This window comes from Typopeltis vanoorti, chromosome 2 (assembly GCF_054136105.1).
Source record: "Typopeltis vanoorti isolate ZY-2024b chromosome 2, IOZ_Tvanoo_1.0, whole genome shotgun sequence".
Taxonomy (NCBI): Eukaryota; Metazoa; Arthropoda; class Arachnida; order Uropygi; family Thelyphonidae; genus Typopeltis; species Typopeltis vanoorti.
Window position 1 is genome coordinate 133,416,584 of NC_143550.1, and position 24,865 is coordinate 133,441,448.

The 24,865-nt window shown below is 36.0% G+C and overlaps 1 protein-coding gene across 1 annotated transcript in view; it reads left to right on the forward strand.

Moving 5' to 3' along the window:
- Positions 1-24,865, forward strand: part of LRP1 (LDL receptor protein 1) — a 1,646,373-nt gene that overhangs the window by 12,776 nt on the left and 1,608,732 nt on the right. The window contains exon 2 of the mRNA XM_090402369.1: positions 21,191-21,304. Within this exon, the coding sequence (XP_090258495.1) occupies positions 21,191-21,304 (114 nt within the window). The remainder of the gene's footprint in view (positions 1-21,190; positions 21,305-24,865) is intronic.

Consider the following 24,865-nt stretch of genomic DNA (forward strand, 5'->3'; position numbering starts at 1 on the left):
CATTGTTCATTATCAACCCATATCCCCTTTTTTCCTGCTCCAGCACTGTTCTTTCTGGTTCATCTGCTTTAATATAGGTATATAATTTGACATGCTTAGCAAAATGAAAGATGGAAACTTAAACTTACGTGAAATAAATTTATTAGCTGTAAAATTTTTTCATACACATCATAACACCCTCACAACATTGATAATGGAACACAATATTTGCCTTTATAGTATCTGTTAGTTTTCCAAAATCATGATAAAGATGCTCTTGAGGATATTAGGTCTCAGTTGCATATTTCTTGTTGTTTGGATATTATCTTCCTGAGTTTTCACATTTCTCACATCAGCCTCTTCATTATCATTGATATTTTGCAATAGATATATTGGGTTTCCGTACAGTCCATAAGATTCAAGTACTGCCTATGCCCTTTCTGATCTATGCTGTTGAATGCTTTTTTGAAAGTAGACATGAATATTTCTATTTTTACATAGAGCTTTCTCTTCATTTAATTTTAACATTAATATTTGGTGCACAGTACTCCTCTGTTCTGAATTCTGCTTGCTCATCTTCTAGATTTTCTTCTATTGGTTTCCTTATTCTTATTATTATCTGTAATTCTTGTAGTCCATTTTGTTTTTTTTTGTTTTTTTGTGAATGGATATTAGTATTGACCTTGTTCATTCTTTTGGTGCTTTCCCTTCATCCCAATCATTGTTACCCATCCAGTGCAGTTATCTATATAATTTTGCCACTCATGCTTCAGCATCTTTGATTTCATTCCTGGGGTTTTTCTGGTTCTTCAGATGTCTTAGTATCCTTTACAACCTTATCCCTCATTATGCGGGTCTTGTTCTCTGTGCCTAGTGTTGATATTTTCTTTAATTCATCATTTAACTTCTTTTGGACTTTGACATCTCTCTGTCTATATCTTACATAACGCTAAGCAATATCTCATCCATCTCTCTCTCTTCCCTCCCCTTCTATTTCTTTTGTGTTCATCAAGATTTCATTATTGGAGGCCTGTCGTGGCTTGAAAAAGTTCCATATTTGGTTTCTAGAGCAGGGCTTCTGGATTATGTAAAAATAAATTAAAAAATACAATAGATTCAATACAATACAATATGTGATGTACGTGTGTGTGTGTGTGTGTGTGTGTGTATATATATAAACGGTGATAAAGGTGATTTGGCAGGTGTAGTGGGGAAATCACAACCAACATATGGCTTGGATAGGACTGGCTATAGACCTAAAAATAAACTGTTGTGTTTGTTTACAAATGCCAGAAGTATCAGAAATAAAGGGGATGAGATGGTTTCAGTGATTGAGTTTATTTGCCCCCAAATCATTGGAATAAGTGAAACATGGTTGAATGAAGATGATATTGTAACAGGAATAGAAATGGAAGGGTACAGTGCATTTTTGAAAATTATGGAGACAACTACCGTGTTTGAATAAAAACTTTAGTTTAATATAACTAAAATCTACAATTCGACGTTTCGACCTTTATGTCAAGGTCATCTTCTGGAGCGTACAAATATACACAGGCAACAAGCTATACTACAATCAAACTGGTTTGTTAAAGACACTGACCAACCGTTACCACAATTGTTGGCCTGATCTCTGGTGGGAAAAAAAAATTAAAAATAAAAAATTATACATCAACGCTAGAGTCCTATTATTTGTGTTGTCTACTATATACATATATTAACATCATTCCAGCCAGTTAGAGTGGGGTGGTTTCTAATACTAGCGGATTGGCTAGAGTCCTGACTTATGTTGAATCTTTCATATTAGGAAGGCTGAATGTATGCCATCCAGATCCTTGGAATTTTCATGCCATCTTTGTTATTGATATTTGGGTGGTTTATCAGGATTTTGCAGGATTCCTTAAATTTTCTTTCGTACCAGGTTTTTGTGCGGTGTAAGGAGCAGGTGCTTTTCCAGTTGATTTGGTGTAAGGTGTTAAGTGCTTGGTCTGAGAGGCCTGCTTCACCATAATGGTTATATTTAATGTGTCTAATGTGTTCTTTCTTGCGTATAGGGATTGTCCGTCCTGTTTCACCAATGTAGTTGTCTCCATAATTTTCAAAAATGCATTCGGATCACCGTGCAAGCCTAAAAGAAAGGAAGGGTACAGTATTTTTCGTGAGAATAGAAAGGGCAGGAAGGGAAGGGGAGTGCTGTTAATGATAGCAGGGGAATTAAGTCCACATAAGGTAGACATGAAAAGGGAAAATAGTGGCAGTGGTTATGAGGCAGTGTGGTGTAACGTGGAGGTTGAGAGGAAAACATATTTAGTTGGATGTTGCTATAGGCCTCGGAATATGGAAGGTGGTGATGAAGAAATGTATAAACAACCTGGATTAGTGAACAAAGGAAGGGTAATTATTATGGATGATTTTAATTATGGTGGTATAAATTGGAATGAAGAGATAGCATTTGGGAATAAGGAAAGTGAATTTCTCGAGTTCTTGAGAGATATCTCAGGCAGCATGTAAAGGAAGGCACGCGAGGATCAAGAGTTCTAGATCTGATCATTTCATCAGAGGATGTAATCGTTTGAGGGGTTTTACATTTTCCTCCAGTTGGTGAAAGTGATCATGAAATAATCACCTGTGTTGTGGCTAGTCATGTGCAGGCTTTTGCGAGGAAGGGATACATGTGGAATTATAAGGCTGGTGATTATGACAAGCTTAGGAGACAACTTCGAGCTATAACATGGAACGAGGAGTTGAGTGGTAAGGAAATAAATGCTGCATGGGAACTTAAAGAAATACATAACAGCATCATTGTACGAATGTATCCCAAAGGCCAAAAGGCTAAATAAGGTAGGTGTAAAATGGATGAATGTGGAGATTAAGCATGAAATCTGGAAAAAGAAAGTACTTTGGAGGAAGTACAAGAAGAATAACGGTAATCAGTCACATGAAGAATATAAAGAACAAGCCAGGAGAGTGACTCAGTAAGGAAAACAAAAGCAGAGTATGAGCAGAAATTGGCAAATCAGGCTAAGAAAAACCCTAGGCAGTTTTTTAGATATGTGGCAAGTAGAAGGAAGTATGATCATGGAAAGATGAAGTTAAGGGATGAAAGTGACAGAATGATAACTGCTGTAGAAGACATTGTTGAGGTATTCAGTGATCAATTTATAAGTGTGGAATCATGAGGAATGTAAGTGTAGAGGACATAGGAGAGGATAGCTTCATTGTGAGTGAGCAGGAGGTATTTGAGGAAATAAATAACCTTGATGTTAATAAGGCAATAGGATTTGATGACATATCACCACGCATCTTAAGGGAATGTTTCGGGGAACTGGCAGTAACATTGGCATGCTTGTTTAATAAGAGTTTTGCAACAGCACAGATTCCAAGGGAGTGGAAGGAGAGTAAAATTGTTCAACTGCATAAAGGCGGTGATAAGGCTATAGCTTCAAATTATAAGCCGGGGTGTATATCTGGAGTTGTAGTGAAGGTCCTGGAGAGATTGATGAGAAGTAGGATACAGAAATGGGTTGATAACAGTAGTATTCTCTGTGGTTATCAGCATGGATTTGTTAAGGGAAGATCATATTTCACTAACTTATGTACTATGACAAGGTGACAAATACCTTAGGCAGAGGAGATGCATATACAGTGGTGTACTTGGATTTTGCAAAGGCTTTTGATAGATTGCCACATGACAAGCTCTTAAAAATAATTGAAACAGGTGGGTCAGTGACTGACTGTCAGATAGGTATCAGAAAGATGTATATGGGGTTGCATTATCTCGAAAGAGAAAGGTCACCAGTGGTGTGCTGCAGGGGTCAGTTATGGGGCCATTGTTGTTCAATTTGTATGTTAATGATATTGGATTGGGTTTAACTAGTGATACCAGCTGTTTGCGGATAATGCAAAACTGGGGAGAGCAATGCATAGTCAGACTGATGTTAATGCCTTACAAGAAGACTTGAATAGATTGCATGAATGGACAGGTAAGTGGAACTGTCAGTTCAGTGTTGCCAAGAGTAAAGTTTTGAGATTTGGTAAGCAACGATGGGATGCCAAGTATACACTTGGTGGGGAAACTTTAACAGAAGTAGAAGAGATGAGAGATCTAGGAGTGATGGTAGACAAGGACCTGAAATTCAGGGGCCACATTGCACAAGTTGTGAAGACATCACATGGAATAATGGCAATGATGCAGAGAACCCTGACATTCAGAAATAGAGAGGTTATGATTCCATTGTATAAGGCCTTATATGGATTATTGTGCACAGATTTGGTCACCCGGTTTTTCATGGTGATGAGGATATGTTGGAAATGGTACAGAGAAGATTCACAAAGGTACTCATTGGTCTTTAGCATGTGGAGTACGAGGACAGATTGAGAGAATGTAAGTTGCAGATCCTCGTGAATAGGAGGAAGAGGGGTATATGATTGAGACATATACAATGTCTCAATCATATACAGTGATTATAAGGTATTTATCATGATTGTTCAATTTTAGAAAACGAGTTATGTGATATGTATGTTGTTACATTTTATAGATTTATTGCACATAAAATACGCATTTTTAACTGGAAGTTATGTGACCTGCATGCCATTACATTTTATAGATTTACTGCATATAAAATATACATTTTTAACTGGGAAATGAAGAAGAATCTATTTAATGCATGTGGTTTTTATTGGAATGTGTTTTGACGATTTATACAAATTATCAAAATTTTGATCCTATAAACAGATAACTTTTCCGCTCTCTTACCAATGTGCTGTGGATTCATATCCCGCTGGTGTGGATTTAAGTTAATTAGATATTTATTGTACAAGGACAGCAAAAGTTATGCTGCATCAAACCAAAATGCCATAACATGTTCTTTTGAAATGCCTATAGTTTCAGCAATTCCGTGCACTTTGACTTGCTGGTCATCCAATACCATATAGTGCACTTGATCAATAATCAAGGCGGGTACAGCATTTAAACTCGGCAGCCCATTTCTTAATTGCCGAAAATGAATAAGAAGAGTGCCAAAAAATTTTATGAACCTTGAATTAATTTGTTTTGCATTAAACCTTCTTTTACAAAGAATTTTATAACCACACGATGCTCAATTTTATCCATTTCAAAGGATACAGACAACACTTTTGCGCTTCAGGCAGCTGTAAATCAAACTACTTGATAGAATGACTTGCAATTTCATATGGATGCTTAATGACAGACGTACCAACTTAGTAAAAACAAAGCTTGCAGATAGTGCTGCCATCTATGGTCTAGGCTGAGAACTTTTCGGACCACCCTCGTAGCACTATCTAGTAGAAGCAATAGCTGAGCTTCTCATAATCACCAGACTTGTAGTTCCACATATAACCTTTTCTCACAGAAGTCCTAATACTGTACGCAATCACCTCATAGTCACTATCTCCAACTGGAGGATGATTTGACACCTTTTAAGGGTGTTCTAAAAAGTTGTGATAATGACCATGAAGTAATTGATGTAGAACTATGCAACTTACACATTATTTTATATATTCCCCTTGAAGTGTTACACGCTTGTTACAATGCTGCTGCATCATTTGCAATCCTCTGAGAAAAAATCATTCCCTTTTTGCACAAATCAGCCCTCAGCTTCTTTGGCTGTGAAGAACTTTAGTGTCTTCACTCCATCAAGTGTTGTTTTGTCTGTAGGTCATAGTGATGAAGGCACGTTTCATCAACACTCACAATACTAGCCAAAAATTATGCACCTGATTTTTCAGAATGACAAATTCACTTGAGATGACAAGTGATTTTGTGAGAGATTTTTAGTCAGCATTCAGACATTTGGGGACCCATTTCGCTGAGAGCTTCTGCCTGTCCAGATGTTTGTGGATAATGACCCCAGTTCATTCCCTGGATATCCCCAGAGTCTTTGAAATGTTTTTGGCTGGTATTCGTCTATGATCAAGGATCATGGCATGCACTGCATCAATGTTTTCAAGTGTGATTGCTGTGGAAGATATTCCTGCCCTGGGGTATCTGTTGTCTCAGGATGCCCAGTTTTAAACCTGACCACCCATCTGGCAACTGTTGGATATGCTGGGGCACAGTCCCCTAAAGTCTCATATAAAGTTTGATGAATCTCAGTTGCGGGATTTTCTTATCTGCTGTCCTGGCATCACTGTCCCTGGTTCCAACACTCTCTCACATTCTTCTCATTCCCTCTTTCCAGTTGTTTCCATTCTCTCTTCTTCAATCATTCCCATAATCATATTGATGGTATTAGATTGCAGGAAGTTGATGAGGCTGGGAACTTGGGGATAATGGTGGACAAAGAGTTGAAGTTCTGAGGGCATATTGCAAAAGTTAGTTAAATAGTTCAAAGGATTATTGGATGTTGAAAAACATGTTAACAAGTAAAGATAGGGAAGTTATTATCCCTCTTTGTAAGGCTATGATTCGGCCACATCTTGACTACTGTGCACAGATTTGGTCACCTGGGTTTCTTCAGAACAAGGAGGTGATAGGGGGAGGATTCAGAGACGAGTGGCTAAGATGATGTGGAATGCTTCCTATGAGAATAGGTTGAGGGATTGTGGTTACAAAGTTTAATTGATAGATGGAAAAGAGGGGACATGATAGAAACTTTTAAGATTATTATAGGGTTTTATAAAATTGCAAGTGAAATTTTTCAATATATGACAAATAGAGAACTAGGACCATTCGTTGTGTAAGAGTGTGGTTAGTGAAGACTAGATGTTTTGAATGGTGAATGAGTGGAGTGGATTGTCAGAATTGATTGCGAGTTCCGTGATGGTGAATGGATTCAAGGAGAGGTATGATAGGATTTGTGTGTATCATGATTAATTTGGGTCTCCCATGATGAGTCTCTGGACTCAATGGAGATACCGTAAAATAATAATAATAAAGACAATTATAAACATCAATGCCCTATGCAGGATTCGAACCTGAAGTCTGTTGGTAGATGGATATTAACTACTCAGCCAAGCTTGCTTATTTACTTCATGTCATTGGTAGATATACCGTTCAGTAAATTACCATCTTTCAATCTACATGTTACTTTCTGTGTTGGGGCAGCCAGCTTTTTCTCTGCATGTCATAGTGAATGACTTTCTTGTTAACCTCCACAATTCAGGAATGTCTCAGGGCTCTGTTCTATCATCTACCCTCTTTTTCCTATATATAAATGACCTGCTCTCACTCATCAGTAATCCTGTCTAAAGCTTTCTTGAACACAGTACATTCCTATGTGTTTGACAAACCATGCAGTATTTACACATTTCAAGCTTTAAGATTATCCAAAACTCTTATCTCCATAACATTCTTCACTGGTTTGAGAATAACCTGGCCATCTTGTATGCTAACAAAGTGCAGTCTTGCATTATTTCTTGCAAAAATGATCTCAGTTTACCTACCCTTACTCTCAGTAATACACAAATCACTCAGGATCAACTCTTGCTCCTTAAGAGGACATTTACCTCCATCCTTTCCTGCCAAATCTTTCACTACGCATTATTCCCACTTCCTATGCAGGGTCCGCATGTTACTCAGATGCGACTCCTTGTTAGTACCACTCCCAACCGACCTGTCACCTAGTCTACCGCTGGGGGGGGGTATATTTTTGACTGTAGCAGCATATGTTCACGGGGGCCGGTTTTTGCCTGCTTGCAGGATGAAAAACGCCAGATAAACTGGCAGAAAAACCCTACTGGCTGTGCCCAAGACTGGCTAACATAGCCAAGTTAGCCGGTCTCGAGGAAGATCTTCAAGTTCCTCACGTCTTCGACGGGAATCAAACCTGGGACACTCCTGAGCATATCGTTTGCGAAGCACAAAGCCACTAGGCTAACCGTACGGATACCATCCTTTCCTGCCAAATACATCACATTAATAGTTTCCACAGCCTCGAGACCGGCTAACTTGGCTATGTTAGCCAGTCTTGGGCACAGCCAGTAGGGTTTTTCTGCCAGTTTATCTGGCGGAAAAACCCTATTTCTACTCAAGGGTTCTACTTTTCACTCATTGGGCCACTAATTCTGTACAAATTAATTCCTTAAACCTCCTTAAAAATTCTTAATGCTCTCAGGGGAGAGATGATTGTGATCTCTCTCTCACTGACTTACTTCAACCACAATCTCCCAGATACACTGCTTTGTTGCATCTCTGAGACTATAGAAATGGCACACATTTACTTCCATGGATACTGCTCCATTGAAATGGCAACCATAATTTCCCTGTACTTTGTTCAGTCTGTTAAAATAACCAGAACTACCCAACTGTAAACTCACCAGTTGGGGAGTTTGCTTCCTCTTTTATTCCATCTATCTCTATTCTCAGGAACAGCTTCCTCATAAAGTGTTTCTCAACAACTACAACCCCTACTTCAAGAACAGTTTCAATAGATTTCTTTTTTCCCAACTCTCACCTGCACCTCACAAACAGCACTGGTGTGCTGTAATGGTTCTTTTATTTTTTTAATTTTTTTTTTGTGTATGGGATCATTATTACTGTGTGTGTGTGTGAGAATTAATTAATTAATGAATACTGAGTGCCAGTTTATTCTGAAAAATATGGCATTTCAGTCAATTCTATTTCCTAACTTTTTAACCGTAATTGTCAGATTAATTGCTACATATACCCCACCTTCCTTTCCCTGTCACCCACAAAAAAGGTAAGATGGCAACAGAGTATGATGGAAGAACTTTTTTTCATACTAATTTTTAAATAAATTAAATAAATAAATCATACACTAGCAATGCTTGATTGAATCCATGGTAGCAATTATAGAAAGTTTTTTTCACTTGGTTATAAATTATATTAAGCTTGCCAAGAAATTATATTCTGGTTTAATCCTTTATCCAAGTGTAATGACTGGGCTACTTTTGTATTTAGAGGCTTATGACTTATCGTTAATTTTCTTAGTATCCCATAATACAAAGCACAAATCCTTTCGGATGTGTATAACGCTATGCATTGTGGTAAGGACCACTCTCCAGACCAGTTTGACCTTTATTGAGGTTTCATTAGTGGGAGCTACACCCAGGAGAGACCGAGGGTGAAATAATGCAGAAGTCATATTTCTGATATACAAGAAGTGATAAGGTGTATCACCTCATTATTAAAATACTCTAGATTACAGCTATTTTTAGAAAGTGCTTATATATACAATGGGAGGCTGAAAAGTTTTGATAAACACCTAGAACAAAAATTATATTAAAGGAACTGATATAACCACAAGAAAGAACATATCTTAAACCCTTTAACCCCCATGTTTCATGACATTATTACAATTTGATGAAACATGGGGTTTAAAGGGTTAAACATGATTTTAACTTTTAATTCTATCAAATATTTGATGGACAATGTCATATGTATATTTTATAAATGAAAGAAGTGATATTTTTATGGGTGGTTTGAAAGCTATTCTAGTACATAATTTATCACTTAGATCCTCACCCTCCACACACACAGTGAGGTATAGTACCATTTTATGGTTTTATTGGTGCTGTGGTTGATAGACTTTAAGGGTGCTACATTTGTTCAAATGGATGGTATTTTTTCTGGTCTTTAGGCAAGAGGCTGTAGGTTTAATTTCCACTGCTAACAGTTTTTTTTAAAGCAGTTTTACGTGGCTGTTGCAAAACCTATAGCACATCAGTACTGTGTGTGTGTGTGTGTGTGTGTGTGTGTGTGTACACACATGCATGTGTGGGAAAGTGTCAAGAAGAAAGTAGGAATTTGTTGATATGTTTTTTGAAACAAGTGGAAGTTAGTCCTTGGGAAAAAAAAAAAAAAAAACTTCAAATCACAAAGATAGAAAGAATGAATGAGGAGAATGTTTGGAGCTGGACAGTGAATGGATGTTGGTTCTGCAGTAGCTCATATGTATCTGGGCTTAAGGGAAAGTAAGGAATGGTGTCAGTGAGTTCAGTGGAATGGCACCTATGCCTCTTTCACTTCCTTGCATCCACCAGGGAGTTTTGATCTCCTCTATCCTTGCAGACAACATGCCTTTCTGACTCTGCCACTGAGTCTCTAGGATTTGATCATTGTATTCAAATTCTTTCATTTTTCTTCCAATACCATATACGTAAGTCTATAGCTCAATACTGAAAACTGCTAAACTTTGTTTCTTTTTAAAATTATCTTACACATTTTTTTCTTCTTTCAATACTCAGTTTTATTCTGCTCAAAAGTGAAAGGTGATCACTTCTTACTTCAAATCCCCTATACACTCTTGTCTTCTGAACCAGCATGAAGACATATCATTATCCACAATAAAACAGTGAATGAGATTTTTCTTATTCCTTTATTTCTTGTACTTTCATACCATTGAGCAAAAATTGTACTACTTTCATTTTTCATACAAAAAAATCACTGTTGTACACTTTCCCTGGTAAATAGGATCCCATTTAGCTGCAAAGTTCCATTTAAGAGACAAATTGATAGGAATAGATAATGTCAGCTTAGCTTACCCTTATTTTTGTTTCTTTTATATTTTTTTTATGCAACTCCCACTCATGAAAAGTTGTAAATTTATAGTACATTGGTATGATGGGTGGACCGAAGTTTTTTTTTTTTACATAATCTGGAGCCCTGTTCCAGAGACCAATCATGGAACGTCAGCCTCCAGTAAGTGGGGCAATGGTATTTTTTCTCAGACTGGGCATAAAATCCATCTCCATGAATGTTTGTGACTGCTAAAGACAGTCGCAAACATTCATGCCTATAGTGGGATTCAAACCATTAGCTTCTTGGTTGGAGAGCAGATATGCTAACCACTCAGCCAACTTAGTCAGCAAAAGGAGATGCCTGATCCCCACCAAATCTCAGAAGTTTGTTATGTGGCACACTATCAACCAGTCTCAAAATCTACATAAATTATTTTATAACCAAATCACATATTGATGGTTTTAGTAAACTTCTCATTTAAACAAGAACATTTGGTAAAGCGAGACTGACCTCTAACAAAATCATTCTTAACTCTAGATAAGTGCATTTTCTTAAACTGTGTTCTGCAGAATCCTAGGGTTCCATGAAAACTTATAGGTGTTCCCTAGAACATAAACATTTTTGACATGTATTAGATGTAATTTCTGAATAAACCTTCAGTGAATGGAGGAAATGCTGGTTGACTTATTTCTGCAACCAGTTGTGTTAATTTATTATTTGTAATATTATGCATATATCATATATTTTCTTGTTTAAAATATTTTGTAGGTAATAATTCATTGTCATTCCTTTGTGATAACTTTTTATGAAAATTTTCATAGGAGTTCAGTGAAAAAGAAATATTTTTATTGGGTCCTGATGTCTCAAAAAAGTTGAAGAAATATTGCTCTAGACTACTTATCACTGAAATCAATGGGTCTTATATTCTACTCCTCTTCTGTTCCTCTATAAACATTATTCATCTAATTGAGACTGTCTCAACTTGTGGGGCATGAGTATAGTTCCAATGCAAGGATCAGTAGGCTCTGATTTTCCTTACAAAAAAAAGGAAGGATAATCCATTTTGATTTAATCTGTTTTGATTTCTTAAAAAAGTGGGGATATTTCTTTAGCTGCTTATACAGACTGCACAATTTCTGACACTGTTATGACCTCAACTTTTAAGGTGTTTTTTATTTTCATTATTTGTTTGAGCCCTAGATTATAACCAGATGTCTTTTTAAGCATCTGAACAGAATCATGAATACAGAATATAAAGTTGACATTATAAAATAGTTGACTGTGACTAGTTCAGGTTTTAACCAAATAGCTACCTCATCAGATATATATATATATATATATATATATGTTAAAGATACCAAGCTATTTTAAACCTGGTTTCTCCATTTCTTGGTATTTCTAGCCTGGCTCCGACTGATGAGACCTCAGTGAAGGTCGAAACCGGTCTGGGTAGTGGCCCCTTGCCTTTAATACAAAGCATCATACATCTCCTCCAGGAGATGTGCTTTGCATTAAAGGTAAATATTAAGATTAGTGATCAGAGCTTATTCTGCTTTTTACCATGAGTTGCCTTGGTCTTGCACTACATGCAGGGTCAGCTAGACTTGCAACACTTGCAGGTGCAAACTTGACTTGTTTGTCTGTTTGCTTACTAGGGAAATGGAGTAAAACCAGGTTTAAAATAACTTGGTATCTTTAACATTTATTATACCCAAGGTAAAATACTTTCTGCATATATATATATATATATATATATATATATATATATATTTATTTATGTTTATATTACCTGGGTGGTTGCCAGCAGTGTGAGGACCCCTGTGAGAAAAGGGTATATGTGGAACTACAAGGGGGGGTGATTATGAAGAGCTCAGGAGACAGCTTGTGGGTGTAGCGTGGAATGAGGAGTTAGCTGGAAAAGAGATCAATGCAGCTTGGGGGATTTTCAAAAACTGTTTAGTAGATGCAATGTCTAAATGTATTCCAAGGGTGAGAAGGTTAAATAAGGTGGGTGTGAGATGGATAAATAAAGAGATTAAGCATGCGATTTACAGAAAAAGGGCATTGTGGAGACAGCATAAGAGAAGTGGAAATAACCAATTTCATGAGGTCTACAAAGACCAAGCAAGGAGGGTGACTTGGTTGTTGAGGGTAGCTAAAGAGAGGTATGAACAGCAGTTGGCTAATGAAGCCAAAAAGAATCCCAAGGAATTCTTTTTATATGTAGCAAGCGAAAGAAAGAATAATTATGGAAGGATGACATTGATTGGAGAAAATGGTATAAAGACAGCTGATGCAGAATGTGTGATGGACATACTTAATGAACAGTTCATAAAGATCTTTCAATCTTGTGAATGTGACCTCATGGAGGGATTGAGAGCAGTTGATGATGGGGAGGAGAGTCTGACTTTAGGTGAGCAAGAGGTGTATGGGGAGTTGAGTAAACTAGATGTTAATATGGCTGTGGGACTTGATAATATATCACCACGTATTCTGAAAGAATGTGCCAGGGAGTTGACACCTGCCTTGACATATTTTTTTAATATGAGTCTTGCACTCGGTCAAATTCCTAAGGAGTGGAAGGAGGGCAAGATTGTGCCACTTCATAAAGGAGGTGATCAAACTATAGGCCTATCTGTGTGTCAGGTGTTGTGGTTAAGTTGTTCGAGAAGTTTGTGAGAACTAGGATCCAGAGTTGGGTTGATAACAATGATATTATCTTTGATGGAAAGCATGGATTTGCTAAAGGGAGGTCATGTTTTAGTACTCTACTTACTTATTACAATAAAGTGACTGCTTCCTTGGACAGAGAAGAAGGATACACAGTAATATACTTGGATTTCGCAAAAGCTTTTGATAGAGTACCTCATGATAGGTTGACAGTCAAACTAGAGCAGATGGTGTTGGATATTAGATTGGTGCATTAGATTGGAGACTGGCTATCTGATAGGTATCAACAAGTTGTATATGGGGGGAACAATATCCAGGAAAAGGGAAAGTCACTAGTGGAGTGCCTCAGGGGTCTGTTTTAGGTCCATTACTGTTTAACTTGTATATTAATCATATAGGTGAAGATTTGGATGGAGATATTCAGTTGTTTGTAGATGATGCAAAGTTGGGACGAACCATGAAGTGTAGTGAAGATGTTGTGGCCTTACAGGAAGACTTGAATAGATTGAGTGATTTGGGCATGGAAATGGGGATGTGAATTCAATGTTGCAAAATGTAAGGTTTTAAAATTTGGAAAACAAAGATAGGATGCAGAATTTATGCTTGGTGAGAATATATTGTTGGAAGTAGAGGAAATAAGAGATCTGGGGGTGATAGTGGATAAGGATCTAAAATTTAGGGGACACATCGCCAAAATTGTGAAGACAACACAAAGGCTTCTGGGAACGATGCGGAGGACACTGACATGTAGAAGTAGGGAGATTCTTGTTCCATTATATAAGGCTTTGATTAGGCCACACATGGACTATTGTGCCCAGATTTGGTCACCAGGTTTTCATAAGGATGAAGAGATGTTGGAAAGGGTCCAAAATGAGACTGACTAAGATAGTTTTTGACCTCTGGAATGTCGAGTATGAGGAAAGAATGAGAAGATCTAATTTGCAGAGTCTGGTGGACAGGAGGAAGAGGGGAGATATGATAAAAACCTACAAGTTGGTAAGGGGTTGTTATAGGATCAATGCTGGAGAAGTTTTACAGAGAATGGTGGGAGATCAGGGGAGAACCAGAGGTCATCCCTGGAAACTATATAAAGAGGGTGTGAGTAGGGGAGTGAGAGGCAGGTTTTTTTCGTGCAGAGTTCTGAATAATTGGAATGCCTTGCCTGAGAATGTGGTGTCTGCAAAGAGTTTGAATGTGTTTAAAACATGGTATGATGAGCTGGGTGTGTGATAAAAGGACCTCCCAGATGAGTCTTGACTCCATGAGGTCTTGGGGTGGTAATAATAATAATAGCTGATAGTTTTTTTCATCCTGTGATTAAATCAAGATTTCTCATAATTAATTAGAAGAATCTCAAACTAGTTCAGACCATTCATTTGTTGGATAATAGAAAAACTTGGTTTATTCCTGACTCATAATATTCAGAAGTACTGGGAAGGACTTAGTTTACAAATGATGTAATAAGGTGCTAAAGCAGAAACCTAAACCATGCTTGTACATATATGTAGTCTGTAGATTTAAAGTTAATTTAATTTGGTGCTATTATCTATCAAATGTACTGTTGTGGAGTTAACTTTTTTTTTTTTTTTTTGCAGAGAGAGAGGTATACATCTTTTTCTTTTTTTTTTAAATAGAAGGGAAAAACAGAAACTTGACAATTGGTTACATGGTGGCGATTGTTCATGTGTAATTTTTATGGTTTAATTCACATCACAAAAGAAAAAAATGAAATTTATTTATTCATTTAGCTACTAATATTTCACTGGTTTTACACACAGCATTTTCAGAGCACTTTTTTTTTTTTCACAATATGTTGCTGGTTTAGTACCAACTGTGCTCTAAAGATGCTGACTATAAAACCAGCAAAATATTAGAAGCTAAATAAACAAATATTTTATTTCTCTTCTTTTTTTTTTGTGTCATGAATTAAACAGCTGCAAAAATTACAGATTATGCCACTCAAACCCCCATTCTCCCATAATAGCATACATCTCAAACAAATTGGACAGTGTCCAATTTTCTTTTGAGTTTATGAAGAAAAGAGACTAAAAGGCTTGATTTTGGCATTGCAAACTTTAAAAGAAAGGATAATATGTATTCTTATTGCTTTCATCGCCAAATGTTAAAATAGGTTTTAACTAATTGATCAGAGAAGAAAAGAGCATACAAAGGAAGTAGACAAAAGGAAGTTAGGCTTTATTAAATCAAGAGTGTCTGTTAGTGGTACATTAGTAAATAAGGAAGTGATATCAGAGCTAATCATTATGTTTGAATTTTTAAGGATGCAATATTTTACTAGTAATATGAAATGGACAGAATTTTTTTTATAAAAATAGAGGAGTTATTGTGGATGGGTGGGGGGGTGTTGAGTAATTTAGCTAATTATTGAGCAAGTTTATTGGACATAGAGAAGTATTAGATTTATGGATTTTAAGTATCTCATAAATACAAGGTGGTTTAGCATGAACAGGTTTAATTTGATAGTGATTTCTTTGAGCCAAGAAGAAACTTTTTTCAATAATTATTATTATTAAGAGAGACATCCAGGGAGTCATGAACTCATCGAGGGAGGCCATACTATTTGTACCAGCTGTCATACATGTTCTTGAATTCATTCATGCTACTTGTACACACGACATCCAAGCAATTCATTCCAATCATGCACTACTCTATCAGAGAAAAATCTAGCCCTAACCCCCTTCTTGACAACATTCATTCTCAACTTCCATGGATGCCCTTGCCTCCTTTTCCCTGTCCTCCATAAAATGAAAAATTCCATCAACTGAAATCCTGTATGACCCTTTCAGAAGTTTTAAGTCTCAATCATATCACCTCTCTTTCACCTGTTTGCCTGCAGTCTGCAGCCTACAAATTCTCAATCTGTATTCTACAATCCTCATATTTTTGACACTCTCCACTGTATCAGAATCACCATGGAAACCAGGAGACCAGACCTGCATGCATTACTCCAAGTGAGGTCTTATCAAGTCCTTCTAAAGAGGCAAAATGACTTCCTTATCTTTACATGTCAAGGTTTGTTTCAACAATACTATTATTCTCTGAGTTGTATTTACAATTATTCCTTGAACTTCAACTTCCGGTCTACTAAAACTCCAAGATCCCTAGCCTCATCTGTTTCATCAAACATAATTCCACCAATATAATCTGGCATTGGATATTTAATTGCACCAAACTGCATGTAATAAAAGTTGTAACTTTATATTTATTAATATGAAATGACAGATTTTCACATGCCCACAATTCCAGCATTCAAATTATTCTGCAAGTACTGCACTCCTGATTACTGTACCTATCTTTGCATCATCATCATCATCAAATAGCTGTATGCCACATGTCAAATCCTTCCCAATGTCATTAATGTACAAATTGAATAACAATGGACTAAGGAGTGATCCTTGAGGCACACAACATAGTTACCTTGAATCTTGCAGATTCACCCCCTCCATATACCACTTTTTGATATCTGTTAGTAAGCTGTTCTCTTATCCATGCCAGTAGTTTGTAATCTAATCAAATCTTCTCCAATTTATGCAACAGTACTCCATGCTGTATTCTGTCAAAAAAGCCTTAGCAAAATCCAAAAGTATCATAGTGTATCCATTCCCCTTGTTTAACTCAGTTGTAACATTATTATAGAATGTGAGCAAGTTGCTAAAACATGATCTTTCCTTAGTAAACTGCTGTTCATTGCAAAATGGAGATTCTCTGTCAACCCATTTTTGATTGCGAGCCCTGACCATCTTTTTCAAAATCTTCACAACCACTGCTGATATACTGATTCGTTAATAGTTGGACATCGGTCTTTGCACCACACTTGTTCAATGGAATTATTATACATTCTTTCCACTCCTGTGGAATCTTCCCTGTTCTGAGACTCAAATTGTATTGCCTGGTCAAGGGAATAGCCAGTTCAGCTGAATACTCTTTTAGCATCCGTACTGATATCCCATCAGTTCCTATTGAATTTCAACTTCCAGTCTACTAAAACTCCAAGATCCTTAGCCTCATCTGTTTCTTCAAGCATAATCCCAACGATATAATACGGCATTGGATATCTAATCACACCAAACTGCATGACTTTATATTTATTAACATTGAAATGACAGACATTTTCAGATGCCCACAGTTCCAGCCTATTCAAATCATTCTGCAAGCTGCATATCAGCAGCACTCGTGATTTCTTTACCTATCTTTGCATCATCAGCAAATGTTACATGACAAATCCTTACCCAATGTCATTAATGTGCAGATTATCCTCCTCATTTCAGCCAGCAAAGGTTGATCAATTGGTAGAGTCTGCTACTAGTGGCTCATGCAAAAAGTTAAGCAAGTCTGAGTGTGGTTAGTAGTTGGAAGGAGATCAATCGTTTGATGCTGTTGGCACTCTGCTGAGGACTGGCCATTCTCACAGGGTTAACTTTGGCCTGTAAACTGACGTATGTCAGACCTTGGGGCACGTGGGGATATGATGATGACTCTCCTCATTTCAACTTTTTGTCCTTCTGGAAAATTGTAAATGCTTCTATTTCTGTTCTTGACAGTACATCATCCTCATACAACCAGGTTTTATTTATACTGAATATTTTTGGCATACTAACTCAATCACCACAAGAAACTCAGCTCTCTTATTTTGAATATTCTTTACATTTGTATACAAACATAATAATTCTCCCTCCCCCTGTCTTTGAGGCCATTTCCACTAACACCAGCATTCTCTACTCCACTCTAGCTGTGATACCGCACCTCTCTATTTGGTGTGACCACTCCTTTTTCCTGATCCTGACTGCCATTCATACCTGTCTCAAACTCACCTTTATGCATTTCATCACTTTGTCTTGTCACAGTCACATCTTCGAATTCATATTCTTCTTCATCCTGCTGTACAACTCTGTTTCACATGCACCCTTTGATCACTTACTGCATTAACTTCTTTTATTTCTCTTATCCATGCCAAATTACCCATAACACTGACATATGTTCAGAGTAATGTCGAGCTTTACTATTAAAATTTCTCATTATGCTAAGGCAATTTCTCTATTGGATGTAGTTTATCTTGTCATGCAATTTATAATAAATTCAGTGTGATCTCAATGTAGGATCTGGTATATGCACTTGAATGAATTTTCTATATAGTCCTTTTCCTTTTAATCATATGATTTATTCTTGATTAGACTAGGTTAACTTAATTTGGTTATACTATAAATTAAAGATACCAAGAAATTATATACTTGGTGCAATCCTTTATCCAAGTGTAAACAAACAAAGTTTTTATGTGAGAAGTAACTTCACGACTGGGCAACTTGTATATAGAGGCTAATGACTTAACATCACTTGCCTTAGTATCTCATATTGCAAAGCACATATCCTTACAGGTATGTATAATGCTATGCATTATGGGAAGGATCACTACTCAGACTGGTTTCGACCTTTATTGAGGTCTCATCAGTGTGAGCCAGATCCAGAGGTCTGGCTCCCATTAATTTTTTTATAGAACTTTATTTTTTAGAACATAGAACATTTTAGAATTTGGAACATTTAGGACAATTTTTAGAACATCATTTATAGAACATAGATTTTTTTATGGAATTGTTTTATATAAAACTATTTTATAGTTAATTTATAGTATAATCAAGTGGAAAAACTTCCAACAACTATCTCTAATCCAGAGTATTTTGATAACAAGGTGTTGACACCTTTTGGCAACTAGTATATGAAAATATGACTTCTGCATTACTTCAACGTTATTATCACATCTAGGTCTGGCTCACACTGATGAGACCTCAATAAAGGTTGAAACCTGTCTGGGTAGTGACCCTTCCCATAATGCATGGCATTATACATACCTGTAAGGATATGTGCTTTGCATTATGAGATATCAAGGCAAGTGATGTGAAGTCATTAGCTTCGATATACGAGTTGCCCTAGTCCTGATTATATTTCAGATACAAACTTTGTTTACACTTGGATAAGGGATTAAACCAAGTATATACTGTATATGTCGGCATATAAGACGACTCTCAAATACTACAGAAAATCCCTCGAAATCATGGGTCGTCTTATACGGCAAATATAAAAAGGGAAGCTTAATTTCTTGGATGAACATTTAGGTAGTTACAATACATCGTTATATAAGAAAATAGGCAGTATTTATAAACAAATCAGATTAATTTTTTGTTACATAAATTTATTTAAAATATTACAATAGATGTAAGTCTTAAAAAACAAATAATAATTATTAACCTCAATTTTCATGTTAATTTTCTTCATCTGTTGAAAATAGTTCTTCAGATTCATTGTTTAAATGATCATCATATGGATCACAGTTCGAATCCAGTGAATTGATTTTGTTTTCATTGTCATCAGTGTCCCACAACAGATCATCTTCTGTACCATCCATAAGATTAGAGATACCACACTTTTTAAATGATTTTATTACAGTCTCTACTTTTACTTTATTCCATGCTTTGATCACAAAATTGCACAACATATCAAGTGATGTGCACATAGATCCACCATTTGTAAATGATTTTTCACTCAACATCCAACACCAGTCAACATCCAGTTATTCCACTTTTCTCGCATGTTATCTTTAAATGGTTTGTTCAAGCAGACGTCTAGTGATTGCAATATAGAAGTTAAACCACCTGGTATAACAGCAATTTTTGTGTTATTTTTTTCTAGAAGACTTTTAGTATTCTCAGTTAAATGACTACGAAACATATCCCATATTAATAAACTGAGTTTCTTCATTATCCGCCTGGTTGCGTGTTCCACACATTATTTATCCATAATTTCACGCCATTTTCGTCCATCCATCCTTTTTCATGAAAATGTACAAAAACACCCCAAGGAAATTTTATCTTAGGTTTAGTTTTACGTTTGAAGATGATCATTGGTTTTAACTTGGTTCCATCAGCCAAACATGACAACACAACCGTAAACCTTGTTTTTTCATGACCTGTACTTCGAACTAGCACACTCTTACTACCTTTAGACTCCACTGTTTTATTGCTTATCATATCAAAGCTCATAGGAGTTTTATCCATATTTCCAATAGTTGACAATAGAAATTTATGTTCTTGTCTCAACTGAATAATAAATTTATGGAAACTGGTAAGTTTGTCGTCAAGATCTGCTCGTAGTTTTTTAGCAGTTTAAATTTTTGTCGTATTACCAGATTTTGTCTGTTCATAAAACGATTACACCATCCTGAAGTAGCTTGAAATTTAATACTTTCATCCCGATTTATTAACGTTGCATTAATACAAGAAAGAAGAAATTGGGAGGTCGTCTTATACAATCAACATAAGCTTAAAACCAAAGCCTATAGCCTAAACTTTAGGCCTCGTCTTATACGCTGGTCGTCCTATACGCTGACATATATGGTAATTTCTTGGTATCTTTAATTTATAGTTTAACTTCCTGAATATTCCAAATTATTATTGCTGCTTCCTATCTGTAGGTTATCTGTTCTGCTGGAGTAGTGTTATTTGGTTTCTTCAGACCCATAATTGACCATTTGAATTTATCCAGTTCATTTTGTATTAGTGATAATTTTCCTGGTTTAGCTTATTATGAATGTTTGCAGATATAGGAGGCTGTTTTTGCAAACCACATAGCAAATTTCACACTTGGTCCTTCCTTGTGGATTAGGGTTTAGGTACATTTATATATATATATATATATATAATATATATATATATATATATATATATATACACACACACACAGGAGCATTTATTTTTGGTTTTGTGTTATGCTGCTATCAATGAGTAGTAAAATGGCTTAGAATGTTGCTGGTTAGCCACACTCTTGCTATATCTGCCTTCCATTTGGGTGAGGCAGTAACTAAAGGAGATTAGCAGATGCCTACTGCTTGATTAGCATTCTCTAACTAAGGTGGTATGCTTATACCAGTAGTAATTAGTTGTTAGAGCTCATTTTGTATTGTTTTCCCACCAAGGCTATATATTTTGCATAATCAGCCCAGACTCTTTAATGGGCTTATAAATTTAATTGATAGAAAATACAATACAGAAACTTTTAATCTTCAGAAAGTTTGATTGTTTATTAATTTTCTAGTTTCCTGTCAAGAAGATCATTTTATGTGTGCAGATGGTAAAGGATGTATTCCAGAAAAGTGGAAATGTAATTATTCTCCAGAGTGTGAAGATGGCTCTGATGAAGAAGATTGTTGTAAGTTTTCAGTTTTTCACTGCAAACACAGGGGAATTGCAATTTCTTATTTTATTACATTTATATTTTATATAGTTATATTACATTTTACATAATATTATTTTAGAATATTTTTTGTATGATTCTCCTACCCATGAAAAGTTGTAAACCTAAAGTTGTAAAGTTGTACATATTACTGTGGGCAGGCTAAAGTTTTTGTTTTTTATTTTTATTTTTAAATATTTTTTTATTTGTTTGTATAATCTGGAAACCCTGCTCTTAAGACCAAAAATGGAACTTTAAGCCACTTCAGGCCTCCAGTAGTGGGGTTATGGTCTCACAGGCAATGAACTTTATCTTACAATTTGAAACAATCACTAATATTCATGCATACAGTAGTGAGATTCAAACCTATGACCTAATCATTGGAGAGAGTGATGCTTTTGCTTGGACAACCACACCAGCATATGGCTGGTATATGAAAACAAATTAAATATACATAAAGCTAACTTGTGGTTAGCAGCACTACATGTAAGGTAGGTATATGCAGTGAGTTCCATGACATCGTTTTTTTTTTGGGGGGGGGGGGCTATTCAGGTAATTGATAACACTGTAAAGAACAGGCATATTAATAACAGATTTTTGGACTCTTCTGATGTTCTCATTGGGATTGGCTTTTCAGATAATGAGGACATCAGATTGGTTTTTATACATGAATTTGGAAAGGTCCATCATATTAGGCCCTTGAATTTCTAGACCTCAATGAAACAGGAATTAGTTAATTAATTGAGATTATGCACTGCTACTCTGGATGGATTCAGTCTCCTGTGGAAGATTTACAATAATACATATGTTTCAACTCGACATATATTTTTAAGAACATTACAGAATATACAAATGAAAGAAACTTGGTGGGGGTTGTTTAAGGGTCTAAAGCCAAATAACTGGGAGGAGACCTCCACGTCGCCCTTCAGGAATGCGGAGAACCGAGTGGTTCTTCTGATCCAATTTCCAATCTTCACCTTCATGTGGTGCGTCCTGTTAGTAGACTACTGGGTACTAAACAAGGATGGGCTGGAAATTTGGGACTTAGCCAACCAAATTGTACTCTCTTTTGGCTTAAACCACAAATACATATGATGATACAACATCAGATTTCATGCCTTCTGGGAGCTTCACTTGGTCAAACAAGGCCCTTGCTGTTTTTGTCAGGGAACCAAGGTGAACAATGAAAAGTCAGCTACTGGAACAAGCTCCAACTCGACATCTAGAAGAAGAAAAATAAGCCCAACATCAGAAGAACTGAAGATAGGAACCATCAATATAAGGAGTATTAATGGAAAGGAAATCAAACTTACAGAAGAATTGGAAAAGTACAGTTGGACATAATCGGTATTACTGAGATAAAGCTACTGGAACAAGTGAGATCTTTCTAAATAGTAAGTATAGGATGTTTCAGTCAATAATGATCAAGGAAAGGAAGTGGTAGGGATGGCATTCAACACCAAACATTAGCATAAACTTCTGTATTGGAAGGCAGTTTCAAGTAGACTTATGTGGACAAACTTCAAAATGGGAAAATGGACAATGAAACTTATTTGTGCCTATAGTCCCACAGTAGGTTCTTCTAAGTAAAAAAATTAGGAATTTTTTGAGTCATTAGAACATGCAGCTGATATAAAGATTGGAAAAGCAGAGTAAGAAATGAATCCCACCAGGCATATAGGAACATTTGGAGAAAAGGGTAAAGTCAATAATAATGGTATGTATTTACTGGACCTCTGCTCAGAACATGGACTAGCCATTACTAACATCATGTTTCAACATAAAGATGTTTACATGGAGAGAAAATATAAGAAACAAGAAAAGACTCATTAACTACATCATTGTTGATAGTGATATCAACATGTTGGTTCAGCATACATGAGTGTACAGAGGATATGAAATTTTGAGTGACCATTACTTAGTGCTAAGTAGGATAAAAATGGATATCACATTGACTTCAAAAAGAATTAAGTTAAGCAGCTTTTACAGGTAAATTATAGACTCGATTATACAAACATCATTGAAGAAAAATGAAACAAATTGAAAATAAGAACACATCCTTGGAGTATCAGTGGCAAACTCTGAAGAAGATATTGATTCAGCTATGGAAGTATATGGTGAAGTTGTCTTGAAGGATAGAAAAATAAGACCACCATGCTGGACACAAGAAGTTAAAGAAATAGTCCTGGAAAAGAAGAAAGCATACCAAACGTTCCTAGCAAACAAGTCAGTAGATGTCTTAAATAATACAGAGAATAACGTAAGAGAGCTAAGCTATGTGTAAAAGTTGTTAAACAAGCATAACGGGAAGACTTTGGTAAGAATATGAAAAATGAACATCAGGAAAGTGCCAAAATGTTCTTGAGGTTACTGCAAAAGCTTAGAAATGGAGAAAAGAGTACTGTAAAAAAGAAATCAAACATGATAAAGGTGATGTGAAAACTGAAGATAAGGATATCGTAGACATCTGTAGTAATTACTTTGAAAGACTGTTAAATGAACCAAGTAGTGACAGAACCATACTAGAAAATTTTTGAGAGGATTGCAAAGAGGAGCACATATCAATACTTGAGGTAGAAATGCCATCAAAAAAATTTTAAATGTGGAAAGGCAGCTAGAGTAGACGGTATTTGACCAGAAATGCTTAAGTATGGAGGTATAAAAGTTCTACAGTGTCTACACTTCATAATTTAGTGGACCTGGTCAGAATTTCAAATTCCCAGTGATTGGAGTAGAGCTCTCATAGAAACCATCTATAAAAAAGGGAATAAAGCTAAATGTGAGAATTACTGAGGAATTTTTATACTAATTGTTTCGAGTAAGATTTATGTACGCATACTTGAAAAGAGGTGGAGAAAGATTATGGAAGAGAAAATTAGAGATGAACAAGCTGGGTTCATGCAAATAGAGGGTATCAAGACAATTAGTTAAGAAATTGTGGGAATATGACAAGGATCTGTACTTCAGTTTTGTAGATCTGGAAAAGACATGTGACAAGTTGCCCAGAGAAAAGCTTTCCAAAGCACTACATTTATATGGGGTGAATGGAACATTATACAGAGCAGTATGTAATTTGTATTTAACTTATCAGCCAACAGGTAGAATGCAATGAAATATGGGAAGATGGTTTTTATGTAAAATCAGTGGGAAGACAAAAGGATGTACATTATCTCCACTCTTATTCATCATTTATATGGATCACATTATGAAAGAAATGAATGGAGAGCCTATAAAAAAGTAAAATAATTCAGCTATTTAGTGAACATGGCAGGTTAAACCTGGAAATAGACAACAGAATAACCAAAGCCGGCATGTTGGGTAGGTGAATAAATTTAGGCCAGCTAAATAAATTTATATGGAATAAGAGAAAAATTATCCAAAACACCAAACTAGCAGTATACAAGACAGTGTTCAAACCAGTTTTAAGTTATTGATCTGAGAGTTGGATTAGAAATAAATCACTTGATCAAAAACTACAAACCACAGATATGACAGTTCTGAGAAAAATTAGGGGAGTGAACCGATTGGCATCAATGG